This window comes from Ascaphus truei, chromosome 3 (assembly GCF_040206685.1).
Source record: "Ascaphus truei isolate aAscTru1 chromosome 3, aAscTru1.hap1, whole genome shotgun sequence".
Taxonomy (NCBI): Eukaryota; Metazoa; Chordata; class Amphibia; order Anura; family Ascaphidae; genus Ascaphus; species Ascaphus truei.
This window is the reverse complement of record NC_134485.1, coordinates 378911916-378931962: the sequence shown is the minus strand read 5'-3', so window position 1 is coordinate 378931962 and position 20047 is coordinate 378911916. Positions and strand designations below refer to the sequence as shown.

Genomic DNA, 20047 nt, shown 5'->3' with positions numbered 1-20047 from the left:
TCCCCCTCTCTCTCTTCCCCCCTCTCTCTCTTCCCCCCTCTCTCTCCCCCCCTCTCTCTCTCTTCCCACTCTCTCTCTCTTCCCCCCCAATTCTCCCTCCCACCCCCTTCTCTCTCTCTTCCCCCTCTCTCTCTTTCCTCTCTCTTCCCTCCAGCTCTCCCTCTCTCTCTCTTCCCGCTCTCTCTCTTCCCCCTCTCCTCTCTCTCTTCCCCCCTCTCTCTCTTCCCTCTCTCTCTCTTCCCCCCCTATCTCTCTCTTCCCCCCCACTCTCTCTTTCTTCCCTCTCTCTCCCCCCTCTCTCTCTTCCCCCCCTCTTTCTCTCTCTTCCCCCCTCTTTTTCTCTCTTCCCTCTCTGTTCCCTCTCTCTCTCTTCCCCCAACTCTCCCTCTCTATCTCTTCCCCTCTCTCTCTCCCGCCTCCCCTCTCTCTATTCCCCCCCCCCCCCCTCTCTCTCTTCCCTCTCTCTCTTCCCCCCCCCTCTCTCTCTCTCTTCTCTCTTCCCTCTCTCTTCCCCCCCAATTTTCCCCTTCTCTCTCTTCCCCCCCCTATCTCTCTCTTCCCCCCCACTCTCTCTCTTCCCTCTCTCTCTCTATCTCTTCTCCCCCCCTCTCTCTCCTCCCCCCTCTCTCTCTCTTCCCCCCTCTTTCTCTCTCTTCCCAGCTCTCTTTCTCTCTTCCCTCTCTGTTCCCTCTCTCTCTCTTACCCCAACTCTCCCTCTCTCTCTCTTCCTCCCCCCCCCTCCTCTCTCCCTGTCTCTCTCTCTCCCGAAAAAAAATTCTGCACATTTAATATAGTGGGGTTTTTTTCCTCAATTTTTTTTATTAAATCAAGGGTGCGTCTTAGAATCGATGGCGTCTTAGAATCGAGGAAATAGGGTAATATATTACTGTATAAACAGAACTGCAGGAACCTTTTAGCAAACGGGGCAAGAGGTACAAACGGTGCTTATGTTTATTTTTCTAACACAATTGTATCAAAGCCACATCCAAGCCTCTACAACCTTGAACACATACTTCAATCTGACTTTGAGACTTGAACATTGGATTTCCCAAAACAAACTGTATTTAAACACTGACAAGATTGTAACAATGTTATTTTGAACCAAGGCTAAATTTGTAAAGCTTCCAATGACTGAGCTCCAGATCAGAACCAACGCTAATACCACCCTAACTTCTGTTACTAGTTTTAAATACTTGGGCATATGGTTTGACTCACATTTAACATTTGGGATGCACATTGATACCCGGACATCCAAAACCTATGCCAAACTAGGTGTACTTTACAGTGACAAATCCTCCGTAAGTCTGGTCAGAAAGCGTATCGCACAGCAGATACTAATACCAATTATCGACTATGGGGACATAGTATACGGCTCGGCACCCCAAACCCACCTTAGCAAACTTGATACCCTCTAATTCAATATGCCATTTTGTTCTCCAATGCAACTACAACACACATCACTGAGAAATGCTCAAAGAACTAGATTGGACATCACTTGAGTCTAGATGCAAAGTTCATATAGTCAAATACTTTCTGGGCAAGCTGCCCAGCTACCTGAACAAGCTCCTCACCCCTACCACATGCGGCACTTATCCGAGATCTGACTCCAAAAGACTGTTCATGGTCCCAAGGCTCAAAGTATCTGGCCGCTCCTCCTCCTTACGGTGCACCCCAAACTGGAGCAATCTACCAGAGACTCACAACTCTTTGAAAACTAAAGCGGTCTCACATTTTAATCTGGTTGGTAACCGTTACATACGCCTATATTATATAGTATCTCAAACTGTACATGCAATGTCTTGTATATAATGTACATCCTGCTCACTTATGTAACTATGTATTGTAACCATGTATTATTTATCATCTAAACTATGCCCAGGACATACTTGAAAACGAGAGGCAACTCCAATGTATTACTTACTGGTAACATTTTATAAATAAATAAATCAAACATTAGAAACAAATTTTTTACCTTAGGTTGTCCTTCGTTTCAGGAACACATTTGAAAAACATTTTTGCTGCTTTGATTCATCATATTTCCCAGTGTCGTTAAATTGTATAATGAAAATTAAGAAAAAACACACAATGGATCCCCCTTTATAAGCCTTTGAAATTAATTTACACAAAACAATTTTCTCCGGGTCAAAACACATACTCCATATACATCTGTCATTTGCCCCACGTAAAAACTATTTAAGTAGCTTGAATAAATGCAAGACACTGGGAAAAGTGCCAACCAGTATGTGATTTTAACACCGCGAAAGTGTTTTATTTTTTTGTGTTTGCTTTTTAAACTGACCTAACAATAAGATTATAGCCACCGTAATGTATAAGGCCTCGACAAAGCTCCCCGCTGGCATGCTGAGGCACGCTGAGGCTCAGGGAAAGCGGGTGCTTTCCCTGACCTTGCGGGTGCTATCCCTGCGGCCGTCAGGGGGCGGGCCAGTGACGTCACGGAGCAAACCGCTCATTGGGTGAACCGCTCACGTGACCGGCCCTGCGCTCCGGCAACCAGGGAAATTTTCCATTTCCCTAAGACCTACGCTTCCGCGGGCTTGCGGAAGCGTAGGCGAGCCCCTACTAAAGCCGCTCTCCTTGCGGCTGTAGGGGCTCAGTGCTGAGCGGAAGCGCGCCTCCGCCAGCAAGCAAGTACCTTGGCCGAGGCCTTAGAAAGTTTATGCAATATAAAATTCTTCAGGTGCTAAAATGTTAAGGAATAACAAATATATTGAAAATGCTTCTGGAGTACTGAAATTTACCAAATTTACAGAAAAGTACCCTCCTGCTCCTTTTCAAATAAAGCTCATATTTTCATAATTCATCTTAATCTACAAGATACCTGGTGACATTGCACAGTCGGTACCCTTGTTGTGGTCTCACTCTACTTCAGCAAGCCCTTGCCTCTGTGACATTTGGTCTTTTTTGGGTGTGATCATTACGTTTTGGACTTCAGATGTGAAAGTGAGAATGAATTGGGGACTTGAATTTTATAAATGAACTGCTTCCATGCAATAGATGGAGTAACCAAACAGAAGCAATTTATTTATTTACTGATACTTGGTAGGTTATGCTTAAGCTTTTTTCTTTTAACTGTTCAACTCGGGTGTCATGCAGAACTAAAACAGATACCAAACTCCAGACTCCATTTGAAAAGTCACATCATTAGGAGACAGAGCAGATTGCAATATCCAGATTTTATTTATTTATTTATATATTTATATTTATTTATGTTCATTTTTAATATATATATATATATATATATATATATATATATATATATATTAAAAATGAACATACATTTAGGATTACTTTTAAAAGATTTGCTAAGGGGTAATTCAAAAAGCTGTGAAACGAGCTTCAACAATTTGATTTGTTACTTCCAGTTCCCTCCTAGAGAGATCAGAGAATGGAATTTGTGTTTCATAAGTACTAACTTGTGCAGTATTCCATTCAATCTACCTTACATGGATTACTGCAATCATTAAACAAAAAGTCTGAGAGCCAATCAATGAGGGGAAACATTGCTTAGCAATAGTTCCTTTAATCTCTGGTTTCCCAGCATTAAAAAGTAAATACAGCTAAACCCCGTTATAACGCGCCTCGCTATACCGCGATTCGGTTATAACGCGGTTTTCCCGGGTTTTTTTTTGTTGCACACTGCACACACACTGCTCATTGCTCACACTGCACACACACACTGCACACACACTGCTCATTGCTCACACTGCACACACTGCTCATTGCACACACTGCACACACTGCTCATTGCTCATTGCTCACACTGCACAGACTGACACACTGCTCATTGCTCACACTGCACACACACTGCTCATTGCTCACACTGCACACACTGACACTGCTCATTGCTCACACTGCACACTGCACACACACTGCTCATTGCTCACACTGCACACTGCACACACACACTGCTCATTGCACACACTGCACACACACTGCACACACTGCACACACACTGCTCATTGCTCACACTGCACACTGCGCACACACTCACTGCACACACACTGCTCATTGCTCACACTGCACACACTGACACCCTGCTCATTGCTCACACTGCACACACACTGCTCATTGCTCACACTAGACACACACACTGCACACTGCACACACTGACACACTGCTCACACTGCACACACAGTGCTCACACACTGCTCACACACTGCTCACACACTGCTCACACACTGCTCACACACTGCTCACACACTGCTCATTGCTCACACTGCACACTGCTCATTGCTCACACTGCACACACACTGCTCATTGCTCACACTGCACACTGCACACACTGCACACACACTGCTCACACTACACACACACACACATATACATAAATCAGCCTTACCTTGGGGATGATTGGTGAGGCATGTGGCTGCAGGGGGGGGGGGGGGGTGGCCCGGTGCAGCGCGTGGGGGCATGGGGGGGGGGGGGGGGGGCAAGAAGCAAAGCGGCCACCCGAGAGAAACAGCAGGCCCCCAAGGTTCTCGGCCCACGGACCACGAGCCCTCAAGAAGATGGGAGGACAACAGACCTGACAGCTGAGGTCGCCACGGGAATCTCCACCGCAGGCCACGTGACGTCCCCCCTTCCATGGAGCCGCATGGACGCGCCGTCCGCTCCGCTGACACGGGTGGCCAAAGGGACAGCACCCCCAGCCTCCCCCCATCGGGGACGGCCACCAGCGCCTCCCGTCCCCGGCACCGCCCCCACCCCCCCCGCGCCCAAAGACAGGGGTAAGAGCTCCCTATCTGGCATATTCCCATCCCCCTGAGGCGCGACACAACCGGCACTCACGCCGAAGGCGGCCTCCTCCCGGATCCCCTCCCTAGGCTCGGGGAGAGGCCCGGGGCTTCACCGGGTGAGGAAGTGAACGGCCCAGAGGGGCGGGAGGGGATAGCGGGGAGGGCACGGGGGGGGATAGCGGGGAGGGCACGGGGGGGGGATAGCGGGGAGGGCACGGAGGGGATAGCAGGGAGGGCACGGGGGAGATAGTAAGGGGCAGGGATGGGTGAGCTCAGAGAAGCCAGACTCGCTGTAAAAGTGTGGGGGGGGGGGGGGCAGCGGTAGAGGCACCCCCTCCCTCGTCAGAGCGGCCCTCAGAGCCGCGGCGGCGAGAAGGTAGGGCGGGGAGAGAGCCATAGTAGCTCGCGGTGTTGGGGGCTAGTCGGGGGTGGTACCATTGGGAGGTGCCTCTCCTCTCCAGCCAGAGGGGAGACGAGAAATCGATCAGGAGTGCAGCTCTCGCGGAACTTTCAGGGTTGTGGAGGTGGTGTCTGAGTGCCTCTCACGTCTTCGATCCTCTAGGGGACACCGGGAGTAGCTCAGGCCAGGCCAAGAGGAGCAGCTGGGGGGCGCCAGTGCTCGATCGAAGCTCTGAAGTTCTTGCTGCTTTCGCCGGGAGCTGCTACGGGTCCACAGCTCTGGGCACTCTCTGAGGCGATTCTCTCTGTATTGCGGCGCGAGGGCCCTGTGCTGCGGCGGGGGGGGAGCCGGACCGGAGGGGAATCCCCCCTCCCATCTCCTGTCCCGCGGTGACAGGGGAAGCGGAAGCCGGAGGGGAATCCCCCCTCCCATCTCCTGTCACGCGGTGACAGGGGGAAGCCGGGACCGCGGGGTAAATATGCACTGATGCGGCGGCCATTTTTTTTTAAATTAGCACGACCCCGTTAGTAACGCGGTGGTCTCGGGGTGGACCCCGAGGACCGCGTTATAACGGGGTTTAGCTGTATTGAGTTGGCTAGATCAGTTGAGTGCAAACTTTTTCTGCTGCGTCCCCCTGTCTTCCCTGCCTCGATGCTCGCACCCCCCCATCCTACCTTAGACCTGCGTCAAATGACAATGTGGGGTCATGTGACATCAAGTGACCAGCGGCGTCATTTGATGCTACGTTGCCATGACGATGCGTCACCGGGTGCCTGAAACCTCGATAAGTATAGCTTTGCAGAAGCCTCACCCGATCCCCCGACATTTAATTTATATGCCTTGGGGAACAGCGCAGGGCCTCTGCAACTGCCCGCGTCCCCCAGAAAAATCTCCAGTCCCCCCCTTGGGGACCCCCTGCACAGTTTGCGCACCGCTGGGCTAGATTACTACTGTCATGTTAAAAGATCAAGCAAACAATTAACAATTTTTATATTTGTGCAATAATTAATAATATCTGCAATAAATGGGATGCATCCATTTTATAAATTCCAACATGCAAAATGTTCAATTAAACTTTATTGCAAACGTACTAAAATAATAATAAAAAAAAAAATAACTGTATAATTTCAGCATGAATGGATTTCCCTAAAATTATGACAATTACAGATTATCCAACGATGTTTTGGGCTTAAAGAATGATAATGAAGCTTCACCATCAATGTTAGAGTACATAGACCATAATAAAATGTAAACCTAACAAAGCTCAAAAACACCAAAATAGGACTACAAAAATGATGTTACATTAGAATGCATTGTGGATTGAACTAGGTCTGTATATGAGGGTATCGGAACTAGTTCCAGAATACATTTGACTTAAATGTTAACTGCATGGCAAACATGTTCCAGACAGTATGATATATATTTGAATTTACTATACCAAAACATGAGTTAAACATTCGCAGCAATAAGCAGGTGAGAGTCACACATTACGGCAGTACTACAACAGTTCTCACCTTGTCTCATCATCATCAGCTGGTGTTCATGCCTAGCAGCCTCCATTTCCGCCTCCAATTTCTCTTTAGCGTCTCTGATGTTTCTGTCAACCTGTTCCCTCTGCTGCTTCTCCATCTCATCAAGCGCTTTCCATCGGGAGGAATATTCAAATTCAAATGTACCAGGTTGTGCAAAACGTGGTGGTTCCTCTCTTTCCCTAAAATAACACAATGAAATTAAAAGACAAACTTTAATTTTTTTTACTTATGATGCTGGCAGGTGAGCATAAAACAGTTGACTAAACCGGTGAGGGCATATAACCTAAATTAAATATGCAAGAGGTTAAAAGTTGGATATCTTTTAGAAAGGGAAGGTATACAGGGATATACCATATAAGTAAACATGGGAAGGATGTTGATCCAGGAAGAAAGACGATTGCCAATATTGGGGTTAGGAAGGAATTTATTTTTTCCCTTATGAGATATTAGATTATATTTCACTAGGGTTTATTGTTTGCCTTCCTCTGGATCAATATACTGTCAATACAAATATAAGAAAGTATCTGTCTAAATTTTTCATAGGTTGAACTTTTTTCAACCTCATCTACTATGTAACTATATCTACCACAGCAATAGTATTTTTACGTACACAGAATAGACTAGTTGGGGTTCCACAAACTTACAATACATTTTCAAAGGATTTCAGCGTAACCATGCAATGGTTTTCAACTTTAAGACCTGTGAAACTTTTCACCAGTGACACAAAGGAAGAATAAAACTCCCCAGACTGAAAAACACATGATGGAATTGGCATTCTGTTTTTAAAGAAAAACTCCACACTCTTGAGATTTAGGTTAAGGTAATAAATAGATTTCCAGTGCACACAATAGAAACTACTGTTAATGTACATGGAGAATCTAGATAGCCAACTGAGCACACACAGGTGGTGCAAATGATGATAAAAAGAACAATAGTAGCATAGGAGGCTCGAATGCCAATTTTCTGCATACTTACATTAATATATCATCATCAAATGTATGACCAACGTTTAGGCAAAGATCTCAGTGTGTAACCTGTAGTACATTGGCAGAGACCATTGTGAGTATCAAGTTTCCATTATTATACTAAAAGTCACACCGTTGCATATTTTTTTTACAGTACTTTACTTGTGATAAAGCTTTGATAGTTATTTATCAAATTATTTACATCTGCATCCCTTCAGAGGCAATATTCATTTAATATTTAAACAAACTGTGCCCTTAATATGAAGGAATCTTGCTCCAACGTTCAATATATTTTCTGTATTGGAATACTATTTTTGTATATAGAGATATAGATATATATAGATATATATCTATATATCTATATATCTATATATATATATTACTAGTGATGTAACCTCTTACTCTAAACCTCCAACTCAACAATATGATTTTAAACCATGGTGATTGCAGAGAATATAAAATACCCAACATACTTAAGATACTGTTGGCTCTTCTGCATGAATTTCTCTGGCAAGCCATCTTCTTCGTCAAATTGCTCCATTGGTTCCACAATAACTGGTCGAGGAGTTCTTAAATAAAATGGCAAGAAATCAATCTCTTAGCAAAAAGGCATACTACTTGAGATGAAAAGATCAACTACTTAAGCAAACTTTCACTGGTCACTTTGTTCTAAGAACATTAAAAGATGTTAAATAGAACACTCAAGGAGCAGAAAGATAAGTAAATCGACAATAAAATGCAGAACTATTTATTGAAACTTTTGTAAATACTATATTGGATACAATTATTACACTAAATGTATATCATATTCCAACACTCAATTTTACAATGCACTGCCTAGATCAGGTGTCTGCAACCTTTCAAAGAAAAGCCATTTTATAAAAAATGTCTTCGACAAAAATATTCAGAGAACCGCAACACATGCATGAATATTACAACCCTACATATACTGTACACACACTAATAGGTATATATTGTATAAGCATCAACATACGACAAACTTACTTTAATCAAAATAAAATGCATCTCAAATGAAGTCCCTTTATTTAGTTTTTTCTCCATTGCTTTTATGTTTGTCATTTAGAAATACACAATACATACATACCCACTACCCCCACCACCAAATACACACGCACACACTACCCCCCCAAATAAAACAAAATATATAATATATACACTGTAATGGTACACACGGCTATCTTCTGCAAAGCATATTAATCCCCAACACCATACTAACACACACAACCAACACCACACACAACCAACCAACACCACACACAACCAACCAACACCACACACAACCAACCAACACCACACACAACCAACCAACACCACACACAACCAACCAACACCACACACAACCAACCAACACCACACACAACCAACCAACACCACACACAACCAACCAACACCACACACAACCAACCAACCAACACCACACACAACCAACCAACACCACACACAACCAACCAACACCACACACAACCAACACCATGCCTGCCTCTCTCCTGCACGGTCCTGGGTTGCATCTCTCCAGCTGCTGCCTCTCTCTCCCTCACTGTGTTGCCGGTAACTGCGGGGGGGCGGGGCCGGCCAGTGCTGGTCGGGCCTCTTGTTGCCTCCGGACAGCTCCCGGCCCGCCTCCTGCACTGTCTCACGAGCGGCTCGGCGTGGGACAGTGCAGGAGGCATGCCAGCAGCTGGGGGAGCTGCCCTGAGGTCACAAGAGGTCCGACCAGTGCCGTCCAGCCGCCCTCAGCTACCGGCAACCCAGTGAAGGAGAGACACAGCAGCTGGGAAACGGGAACCTGCGGACGGAGGAGAGTGCTGAAAGAACTGCATGTGACTCGGGAGCCGCAGGTTGCTGCCCCCAGGCCTAGATGTTCTGATTTGAAATCCTTTAAAAGTGCATCTTCAAAGAGCACATTTTAAAAAAAAAAATACATTTAATTAATAAAATGATTTGCTTTTAAAGCAGCAGTCTGAAAAAGAAAACTTAGAAAATTGCATATTTTAAATAACAAAAGGATATACAAAAAACATGTTTAGAGTTAAATTGGAATTTCAAAATGCTCATTACCTTGTTTAGGGTATGAAGCATCAGGAATAACAGTTTAAGAGAAGGATGCATGTGAGCAAGCCCAAGTAAGTCAAAACAAGGCTCATTATTTAAGAAAGTGTTTTTCAACAGGGGTTCCTAGGAACCCTTGTTTCCCAGGTATCCCTGCAATTTTCAGGTCATTTGAAAATTGTACCAAATTACAGAAGATTTTACAATGCATCTCATCTCAGACATGCTCCTCAAGAGGTATGTGTTTGCCAAGAATTGGCTCCTTATAAAAATGACACACACACAAAATCTATATAGACTAGATATGAATATTCATAGCGCCAATCAACTATGCCCAATTCTATTAATTCAAAATATTCAATATACCAAAAAAAATAAATATAGGAAACTGATCTTTTATCTCTTAGATGACAAAAGGGGGGGGGGAAGACTGCTTTGTTAATGAGAATTATATGTCACTAAAGGAACACAATAATTGTGCTTACATAGTACCTTCAATAACCTTACTTACGTTGTCAATATGAATGCGCCATCAGAGCACCTCTCCAAAGCTTTCCGTGCTGGAGGCTTTGCTGCAAATTCCACAAATCCTTTGCCTGTTGCTCTGCCACGGTCATCAACTATAACCACTGCTCTTTCAACTGGGCCAAACATGGAGAATGCTTCTTCCAGAAGCTCATTTGAAACCACAGAAGAAAGATTTTTAACAGATAAAGCGGCTCCGTGGGTAGCAAAACGAATACGTAGTGGCCTGTTTTTAAGGATCATACCATCGAGCTCAGCTTTTGCAACCTCAGCAAGTGTCCTTGATTCCTAAAGAAAAATAATAATGTTAATGTCACAAGAAAGCTTACGTTTATTGCATGCACGGGGTGGATAGAAAATATGAAGCCAATTGTTTGGCAGGGGTGGGCTAGCTAGAATTTTTAGGAGCCAAAAGTTGTTGGGTGGCAAGATGGGCCTCTCCCCAGCCGCTGTCGCCACGGCAGCCCACTCTCTGGCCCTCCCCCACCAGAAAACTACACACTAAGTGGAGCCGCTCTGAGTTACCGGCCAGTTTCATCTCCCGGCAGCACCGGATCCTGTTTGATGTTGTGCTAGTAGAGCAGGATCGGGCACACGGAGCAGCTGTGGGATAGTGACTGACCAGTCGCTCAGTACCACAAAACTCAGTTTAGGCTCCCAGGAAATTTCCATCCCTGCTTATAGGCGTCAGATTTGGTTGTTGGGTTTTTCTTTTTTTTATATATAGTATTGGTCAGATATAACCCTTTAAAAACAAACAACTACAAGTGCACTTTGGTTCAAGGAAGGATCACCCCATAAAAAAGGGATATCTAAAGGAACTATATAAATATTGGTTAGCATGTTCTATTGCTTATCAGAAACCAGTTTCTAATATACATTTGCGAATTTTTTGTATATCAAATAATATTTTTTCATCCTCACTATTAACTAGAATCATTTAGGATGGATAAATACGCAAAACTGATCTCTGCTGCACAGCACCAGTTAAGCAGTTCATTCGTTTGGGATTAACATTAATCTACACCAGGGGGACGCAAACTTTTTTCCCTGCGCCCCCCTGACGGCTTTCCCCTCACTCCCGCGCCCCCCCCAACCCCAACTTACCCGCGCTCCGGCGTAATGACGTCACGTTGCCATAGCAACGTGACGTCACATGACCTCGCAGCGTCATTTTGACGCCGCGTTGCCATGGCGCCGCAGGGAGGAAGCCGCCGGAGCCACGGTAAGTTAGGTTTACAGAGGCCCAGCAGCTCCCCCGGCACTTAAGCCTTCGGGAAGCGCGCGGGGCCTCTGTAAACCCCTTGCCCCCCGTCGGCAGTGTCGCGCCCCCCCTGGGGGTCACGCCCCACAGTTTGCGCACCGCTGATCTACACGACAGATTAATGCATCAGTTACACAAACAAAATTTGTTCTGAAAAAGTTATATTTTCTCTCTTTTGCTTCAACACGAAGATTTTTGTAGCACCATTTTAGAGATTGTCTGCTTACTTTACATACACAAACAAAAACACTAGCTGCAAAAAAGGTTTCTACTTAATTGTCATTCAATGACAAGCCACTGTAACCTGCCCACGTGCGCTGAAAAAAATAAAATGCAAATAAATTACTGGATGCCTGCAATGCATCAATGTGGGAAGGTTAAAAGCTTAAAGTGCTACAGGGAACCTGTGCAGGGAGATAAAGGGTACTTCACAAATTCTGTTGCGTGGACTGAAAATATCCAAAAAATATATTAACAGAAAAATATAGATTACTAGCTATGGACAGGTAAATTCATGGTCTTGTGCTGGTTTTTTATTTAAAAAAAAAATATATAGATGACAGACACCTACAATTCTGCATCCGGGCATGCACTCATCAGGTGCAGTCTCCAAGAGCGATCAAATCAGGAGCGGCTTAGATCATGGGCAAATCACTATCTCCCTGTGCCTCAGGCACCAAAAACATAGTTTGTAAGCTCTACAGGGCAGGGACTGTGCCCGTGAAATGTCTCTGTAAAGCGCTACATAAAACTAGCAGCGCTATACAAGAACATATTATTTGGAAGTGCGAGAGTTTGTCATGTGCCGTCAGAACCTCCCACCACTGCAAAGGTTAATGCAGCAATCCCACAAAGAAACATACATTTTTAAAGACATATGAATCAGCATTCTTAATTTCTAGTCTGAGGTTACCATAGTACCCTTTAAACCGCTCTTTGATGTGCCGCTCAACCAACCTTCACTCGTGAGCGAATCAAGTTTGGTTGAGTGGCGCGAAGTGGTGAAGTCCGCTTCACAACTCCAGAGATCTGACAGAGGGAATCCCCTGGCAACAAGGATGCCAGGCAGTAAGTACCCCGCGATAGGAGAAAGCAGTTTCACCAATGGAGACAAGACCAGGCAAAAGAACCCTTACTTTCTACATGCTTGTTATAAATGGAGTACATTGTTTATGTGATAGATATAGATACATATACATAGCAATGGGAGACATGCAAACACACTGGTACGTGGAAGTGCAACATTTGTACGACACAAAGAAATGTGTATGCAGTACCTTCTGTAGACAGTTTATTTAAAAGCTTAATTCTATAGCAGAGCTGCCAACTGGTTCTTGAAAATGGAGAAAAAGCCGAATAGGAAGTTTAGGCCAAAGATAAGAAGTTATGTGTATCACATGCGGTACACCTGTGATGTGCGTACCAGACAATTGTTAATACACAGGTCTCTAGCTGGCCCACTTTTCACCTTCAGCAAAGGTTCGGCAAATGAGTAATCTCTCCTCACTCCGTCCCAATATACCATCTATCACAGATAGGACACTTGTGAGCATGTGACAGATATGTAACCAGGGTTAATACACATGGCTACTCTAGCCAACCCACCTTTCACCTCCGTAAGGTACTTTCAAATTAGTTAATATTAATAACACTTTATTCAATTGCAAATTATATCTATCCACTGCCACCACCGCAAACAAATGCAAATAAAATACGTAATATTAGGTCCATGTTTATTAAAGAAACTATGCATGCATAAATTTGTTGTAGCAAAATGTGTCCAAAAATGTACCTGACTGTCTACAAAACCTGCAACCCGTTCAATCAGAGCCCGAAAGCATCACAAAGTTTGGCTTTAATATACAAAAAGACAATACTTAGATTACAAGAACCAACATAATAAAATAAATGACGGTTTCTTAATAAAAAAAAATTCAAAAAAAGTTGAAAATCCTATACTGTACGTCATGGGCTTTTCCCACAGAAATAAATATACAGGATTGAAAGGTGTCTATTATATGGCACTGTTTAGCACTTGCAATGCACATATGGGGTTAATAAACAAATTTCCAATCATAATGCACCTTGAATATTGCATCAATTATATATATATATATATATATATAGAGAGATTATATAATGTTAGTACATAAACTATCATGAGAATGTAGTATGTAGTTGCTTGTCACGGGAGACCAGTGCTTTTAACACCAAAATACCCGGATCCTTTGATTGAGCAAAGCAAAAGATAAAATAAATTGTAATTTGCAGAATGAACATACACACAGCTTAGTTTACAATTACAGTGAAAAATACACTTACTGGAAATGGGTCAAATTAAATAAAATGTTCCCAAAACGAAATCTCTAGTAGCAATTTCCCAGGAGCGGGGAGTTGCTTGCAAAGAGAGCTTGAAACATTCCTTGGTCAGCAGCGCATTTTGCCACTTCTGTTTACTCCGCTGGAACAGCTTCTTTCGTGATGAAACTTCAAAATCTTGAAGCCTAGATATTTCTTGCATGAATCCTTAGATGGTATGACAAACTTGCAGCATGATGAAAACTTGTTACGGCATGATGACTAAGGCCGCGGGCATGGTGCCTCGGACCGCGCTGAGCAGTGCTCCTGCTCTGCCTCGCCTGCCAAGCTGGTGCTTTTTTGCGTCCTGGCAGGCAAGGCAGTGAGCGCGCTTTGGGGGCGGGGCGAAGGCGTGACGGGAGGCGGGGCTAGTCCCTCGTTTCTATTGGATGGTTACGGTCACGTGACCGCTCCTCCGCTCACCTCAGTGCCGAAATTTTAAATCTGGCTGTCTCCTTCAATTTGCTGAGCCTCCGCACGCGTGCGGAAGGGGATACTAAAGCCGAGCTGGTTACAGATGAAGGGGGTAAGGTCATGTGCTCAGCGCAACGTCTGTGCTACCATGTCCCAGGCCTTAACTGAGCTGTGTCAGGATTTATAATACCTCTGGGGTTCATTCCCAGAAAACCTGCAGCCCAATCAAAACGCCTGAGCGATCTCCCTAGCAACCAGGCGGAGCCACACCTGTTTGCAAGTCCTGTGTAGCCTGGCACTGTAAGCTTCAGCCTAGCAACTGCGCATGTGTGACAAACGCCATATTTTCCCCCCATGCCGGCTGTGTCTTAAAGTCAGGGAAGGGGGACAACTTGCCAGGGTGGTTCCTCCTTTTCCCTCCTTGCTAACAAAAGGTTAACACCTCCATATATATCCTGGGTGGCCTTTGAAGCTCAGAGGGCGGAGTAACCAGTTTCCCATGCAAATGGATTTTTATCCATATTGAATAACTTCCTCTGAACCTTACTTTAATAAAAAAATATAAACCTTGGGTACTTTTAAAACCATTTTCTTTTCCACTTATACAGAGAAACCTTGCCATATGCATATACCTTTGAATGCAATTTAATTCCCTGCCCAGTCTTACTATTCTGGTCTGTGCTGAAGCAGAGAGATTTGGCAGTGAGCTGTAAACTGCTTTCTAGGGAGGATTTTTCCGGTGGTCTGTGTTCCTCATGGCCTCAGGAATCTGGGGGGGTTTCCCGAGTACATGTTTCGGGGTAACCTGCAACACTGCCCCCCCCCTTCTACCCAAACACATCCTGACATTTTACCGTAAAATCACCCCTGAAACTCACGCCCTGCACCTCTCCGCTGGTTGGCACTCCTGGAACAGTAAAAATACATAAACATCTTAATTACCAATGCAGTTACATGCGATGATTGGGTTGAAGAGCTGACAATCACAATTCCCCCATATGGCTCAGGGGCACCCAGCTGAGCATAATGCCTTTATTTACTGGCCTGGATACCCCCTCACCATCACATTGCTTAGACACTGTTAATATTAGTTATTTTTTCACTTATAGTGTTCACATTGTCATTTTATAAATTAATATTTTTATGCATGCTTAAATATGAGATGCCCTTTATATCTTAAGGTCATTGATTTTAGCAGTAGTATGCAAGGTCACCAAACAGTAATGCACATTAGCTGTACTAAAACATATGTAAGTACATACAATGTGATTGAAGTTCAGTCTAATGCCAGAAAATACATCGGCTGAGTACCTTTTTGAATTAATGTTTAAAGGCTTAAAGTGGATACAATCACAATGTTACTTAATGTGATTGGATCTACGGGGCTATATAATACACCAGCAACCTCCACACATTAACCCCAGACGAATCACGCAAGTGTGAAACGCGTAGAAGTCGAGAGGCCACTGCGCGCATTACGATTGGCTGAGCTGCGTACTGATGCAGAGAATTTTAAAGACCATAGGCCACGATTATACTTGATGTTGGAACAAATAAATGTAAACCAATGTAGACACATAGTTTGCTGCAGAGCTGCCACACAAATGTTTAAAAAAAAAAAATTCCACACAACGTCAGCATCACGTTAGTGACTCGGCCAATGAGGACGAACCAGCCGCGTAAGGCCTCGGGCCGCGCTGATCAGCGCTCCTGCTCTGCCTCGCCTGCTCAAACTGGAGCTTTTTGGTGTCCTGGCAGAGGAGGCAGTAAGCGCGCTTTGGGGGCGGTGCATAGGTGTGTCGGGAGGCGGATCGGAGGCGGGGCTCGTCCCTCGCTCCCATTGGACGTGTGCGGTCACGTGACCGCTCCTCCGCTTCCCTGAGCGGCAAATTTTAAATTTGCCCGTCTCTCCAAAATACCTGAGCCTCCGCACGCATGCGGAAGCGGCTGCTAAAGCCGCGCTGATGACAGATGCAGGGGGTAAGTGCATCTGCTCAGCGCGGCTCGCCGTACTATGTCCCAGGCCTAACGCATCCGCCACACCTCCCGATCGCTTCCAGCTCTCCTTCAGCCAGTGCAGGTTTCGATCGAACGACAGGCACAACGTCACGCGCGCACGCCGCCACTATAATCCCGGCCTACTCCATCAAAAGCAAGAGACCTGGAAAACTGCAGCAGTTCTCCAAACTTACGACATCTACAAATAATTAATGTTCCACAGCAGATCCAACAATAAAAAACTAAAATATTTAAAATATACAGCGAAACGACTTCATGAACCAAAGTCATCAAATGTCCCCAAACACCCACATTTGAAAAACAGATTGTATACGTTTTAACTTATAACAAACAGCTGTCTGCGTAGGTTTACTGGTTATGCACTTCATTAACCCAGACTGTGCTAAAAAGCTGTGTTAGGCTAAATTGATAGCAGGGGCTACAGAAACTGGACCGCGTGATGTCAGCCGTCGCACAGCGATTCGTGTACTCTGTTGCATGAGACCAGAGATCGCGATCGGGCGGCGTGGCCATGAGCTGTTCGCCCTCATTGGCTTAACCACTCACATGCCCTCGATCGCAGGAAATATCAAAATCTTCCGACGTCAAGCGATCACTGACATCACGCGGTCGTGTCGCAGTAGCAAGTACTATATACTCGGCCTTATGCGACAGGTATAGTAGGCGTATTGGTATCCATGTTAAATAAAATGGACATTAAGTAAAAGGTGGCATTGTGCTCATTTGCATATCATTAACCAGAATCCCTGGCTACAGTGGAAGCATTGTATGCCAAGAGATAATTGCAAAATGCAGAGTTGCAGGCCTGTCTGACTTATGTGAATGTGCTCACCGCGTGATATTTGTTGTACACTCAGAACCAACAAACCTAGTGCTCCAAAGCCACATTAATACAACGAGGCCATGAGGGGCAAGCAAAGCATTGCAGACTGTGGGCTGAAGCACCAACTGGTCCCTGCAGAAATTTCACCATCTAACATCTGTCATATAAAAGAAGCCATACACATCCCAACCCTGTTCTCCTCCACATCCCTCCCCCTCTATTCCTCCACATCCCCACCCTCTTCTATTCCTCCACAGCCCCCTCCCCCGCAAGCCACGGGTATTCAGCTTTATGTATACACCTCCCCCACCCCAACAAAAAGGGACATGGCTTGGTTGAGTATAGAAGGCCTAAAATGACACGTGTGAACCAAACAGACCCCGCAATGTCGCAGTTTACACCAACTAGCGCTGTGCATAAAAATCACTACAAACGTACAAGATTCTCTTATCATCATGCAAGCCGCCGTCACATGTACACAGCCATGTCTAAACGTTGCATATATGCAAGCCGCTGTAACATGAAAACAGTTATCTCTATCCGTGCATAAGGTTGCAGGATGGCACACCATCTGCCTGCGCCATCCTCCCCCCCCCCCCTCGGCATCCCCACCATTCCCCCCAATGTCCTCTCACCAGGCGGATGAAGCCGAAGCCGCGGTCCCGGTTGATGAACACCTCGCTGGGCTCCCCGAACTTATCGAACAGCTTCTTGAAATCCTCCTCCGTGATGTCCGTGGGCAGATTCCCCACGAAGAGTCGACATCGCTGCGTGTAACTCTTCTCCCCGGGCTTCAGGAAGCTCTTTATGTCAATGGTCACCCCCCGCTCCTCCTCCTCCTCCCAATCGTCCATCCTGGGAGGCAGCAGCGACGGGTCCACGTCGAACAGATTCATGTTGCGCTTGTTGTTCTTCCCCCCGGGGATCATCTGCTGCTGCGGCGACACGCTGTTATTGCCGTTGTTGTTGTTCTTTTCGATCCGTATTTGCTTCAGGTTCCTATTCGCCATTGCGACTCTGGCTGTGAAGGTGTAGAAGAGATGTGTGTAATAACGGCTTCCTCGCTGTTTCTGGCTGGAGTGCAGGAGCTCCGTCACTCAGCACCACTTCAAAATGGCGCAGTGGAAAATTTCCTAACGCTCGCGACGTCACTCGCGTTCGGTCTAGGAAGTGTTCCCACCCCTTCGAGTCACGTGATCCGCAAAGGGGGTTAGCGGGGCGTCACGTGATCCACAAGGGGGAGGTAGGCGGGGCGTCAACGAACGCTGGCGGAGAGCGTGACAAGTCTTCCCTCTCACTCCCCTCTCTGTATCCATGTGTTTTACAGTCCGACAACAACCCGGGTATCTTTTGTCCTGGAATAGATAAACAAAAATATGCATATAAAAATATTTATTTGACTCTTTCTGGTGTCTGTTGACTCATCAAATTGCAAACCCAAACATAATTCACGCGTTTCCAAACCACCTTTTATCGGATGACAAATAGCATGTGACATTGATTTAATTGTGTGAATCACAGTGTTTCTGTTTCATGAAAGTTGTCAGCATAGACTCTTCAACGATTTTTCCCCTTCAAATATTATCTATCTTATTGCGATATGTTCCACTCCAAGGGATGCTCTTATTGCTGCTTTTAATTTAGTGACGGGTGTTTTGAAGATTGCTTGTTGAGCAGTCAAAACAGATTTTAATTCCTTCACCTTTACCTCCCTTAAATTACTATTAACGGGATTAACTGGCATACATTGTATACTTTGTACTGAAATTATGTTCTACGGCAACAGTGCAAGCTCCCTGCTCTGCGCCCACCCCCCCTAACTTATCTCCTCCTCGGTCACGCCTCACCCGCCTCTAATGTTGCTGTGGGGTCATGTGATGTCACGTCATGTGACCCGCTGCGTCATTTGACGTCAATTCTCTATTGCAACGGGGGTCATTTGACGCCGCATTGTCATAGAGACGTGTGACTGGAGCCGGGTAAGTTTACAGAGCCTCGCGTTCTCAGCGCGGGGCCTCTGTAAACACCACGCCCCCCAGTTTGCACACCGCTGTTCTACGGGCTAACCATTATTCCAACGGAGCGGTTGGCTTCATCGAAATTGATATGGAACCCCACAGCATCAGTTTACATCAGCTGGGGCAAATAATCATATTACCACGCCGTGACGTGGCTGCAGGCTTATAATACTTTAGTCAAAGGGTTTAACTAAATGACCCTTACTCATGAGAATACTAACATTTATGTATTTAACTATGTATTTTGTCACATTGGATGTAGCATTGGGTATTTTTGTCTTTTGTTGTACATAACCGCAAATGCCAGAAGTAAAATATAACTCTGCTACCGTCAGACTATGTAAGCACAAAGATAAAGAATAAGACAGTACAATACATTATACCCTGTGACCAACGTCACTCCATCCAGACGGACCGCACTGACCCAGAGACACGAATTGTAACCTATTGACTTACCTCAATGTGCTGTGCTATGTATTCTATTCCCTGCTTGTTCTCTAGTGGATTTCTAGTGCTTACTCTAGAGCCTGGGCAGTTGTTCTGATTCTCTAGTAAACTAGATATACTTATTTGTTTTTTCTGATCACGTGTTAGGCTGCGGCCCCAGTACCTTCTACAGCGCACGCATTGGCGTGCGCTGTGCATTCAAGCACCGCCCCCCCATCAGTCCGGTCCCAGTTATTACCTTGTCGTGCAAATGTCCCCAGTGGTGCGCGACAGGTTTTCAGTGAGACAGTGAAATTGAGCTTACAGTTTGCGACGGAGGCGTGGCCATGCCCCTGCCGACGGTTCAGCCAATGAGGGCAACCAGCTGCATGAGGTCATGGCCATGCCCCTGTAAAACCCTTGCCATGCCCCCTTCCGTCGCATTCTCTCCCTCTGTCCCAGGATCGCGGTGAAGC

General features: G+C 45.4%; 1 protein-coding gene across 2 annotated transcripts in view; it reads right to left on the bottom strand.

Annotated features, from left to right (window-relative positions):
• PSPC1 (paraspeckle component 1) overlaps positions 1-18303 on the bottom strand; it is a 60589-nt gene extending 42286 nt beyond the window's left edge. The window contains exons 1-4 of one of the 2 annotated variants that reach the window (XM_075592305.1): positions 17763-18303; positions 10236-10537; positions 8128-8223; positions 6672-6868 (exon numbers count right to left, since the gene is read on the bottom strand). In XM_075592305.1, the coding sequence (XP_075448420.1) occupies positions 6672-6868; positions 8128-8223; positions 10236-10537; positions 17763-18137 (970 nt within the window). In that variant the 5' untranslated portion in view covers positions 18138-18303. The remainder of the gene's footprint in view (positions 1-6671; positions 6869-8127; positions 8224-10235; positions 10538-17762) is intronic. The other variant, XM_075592306.1, reaches the window with a different exon arrangement.
• Between the last annotated feature and the right edge of the window lie 1744 nt (positions 18304-20047).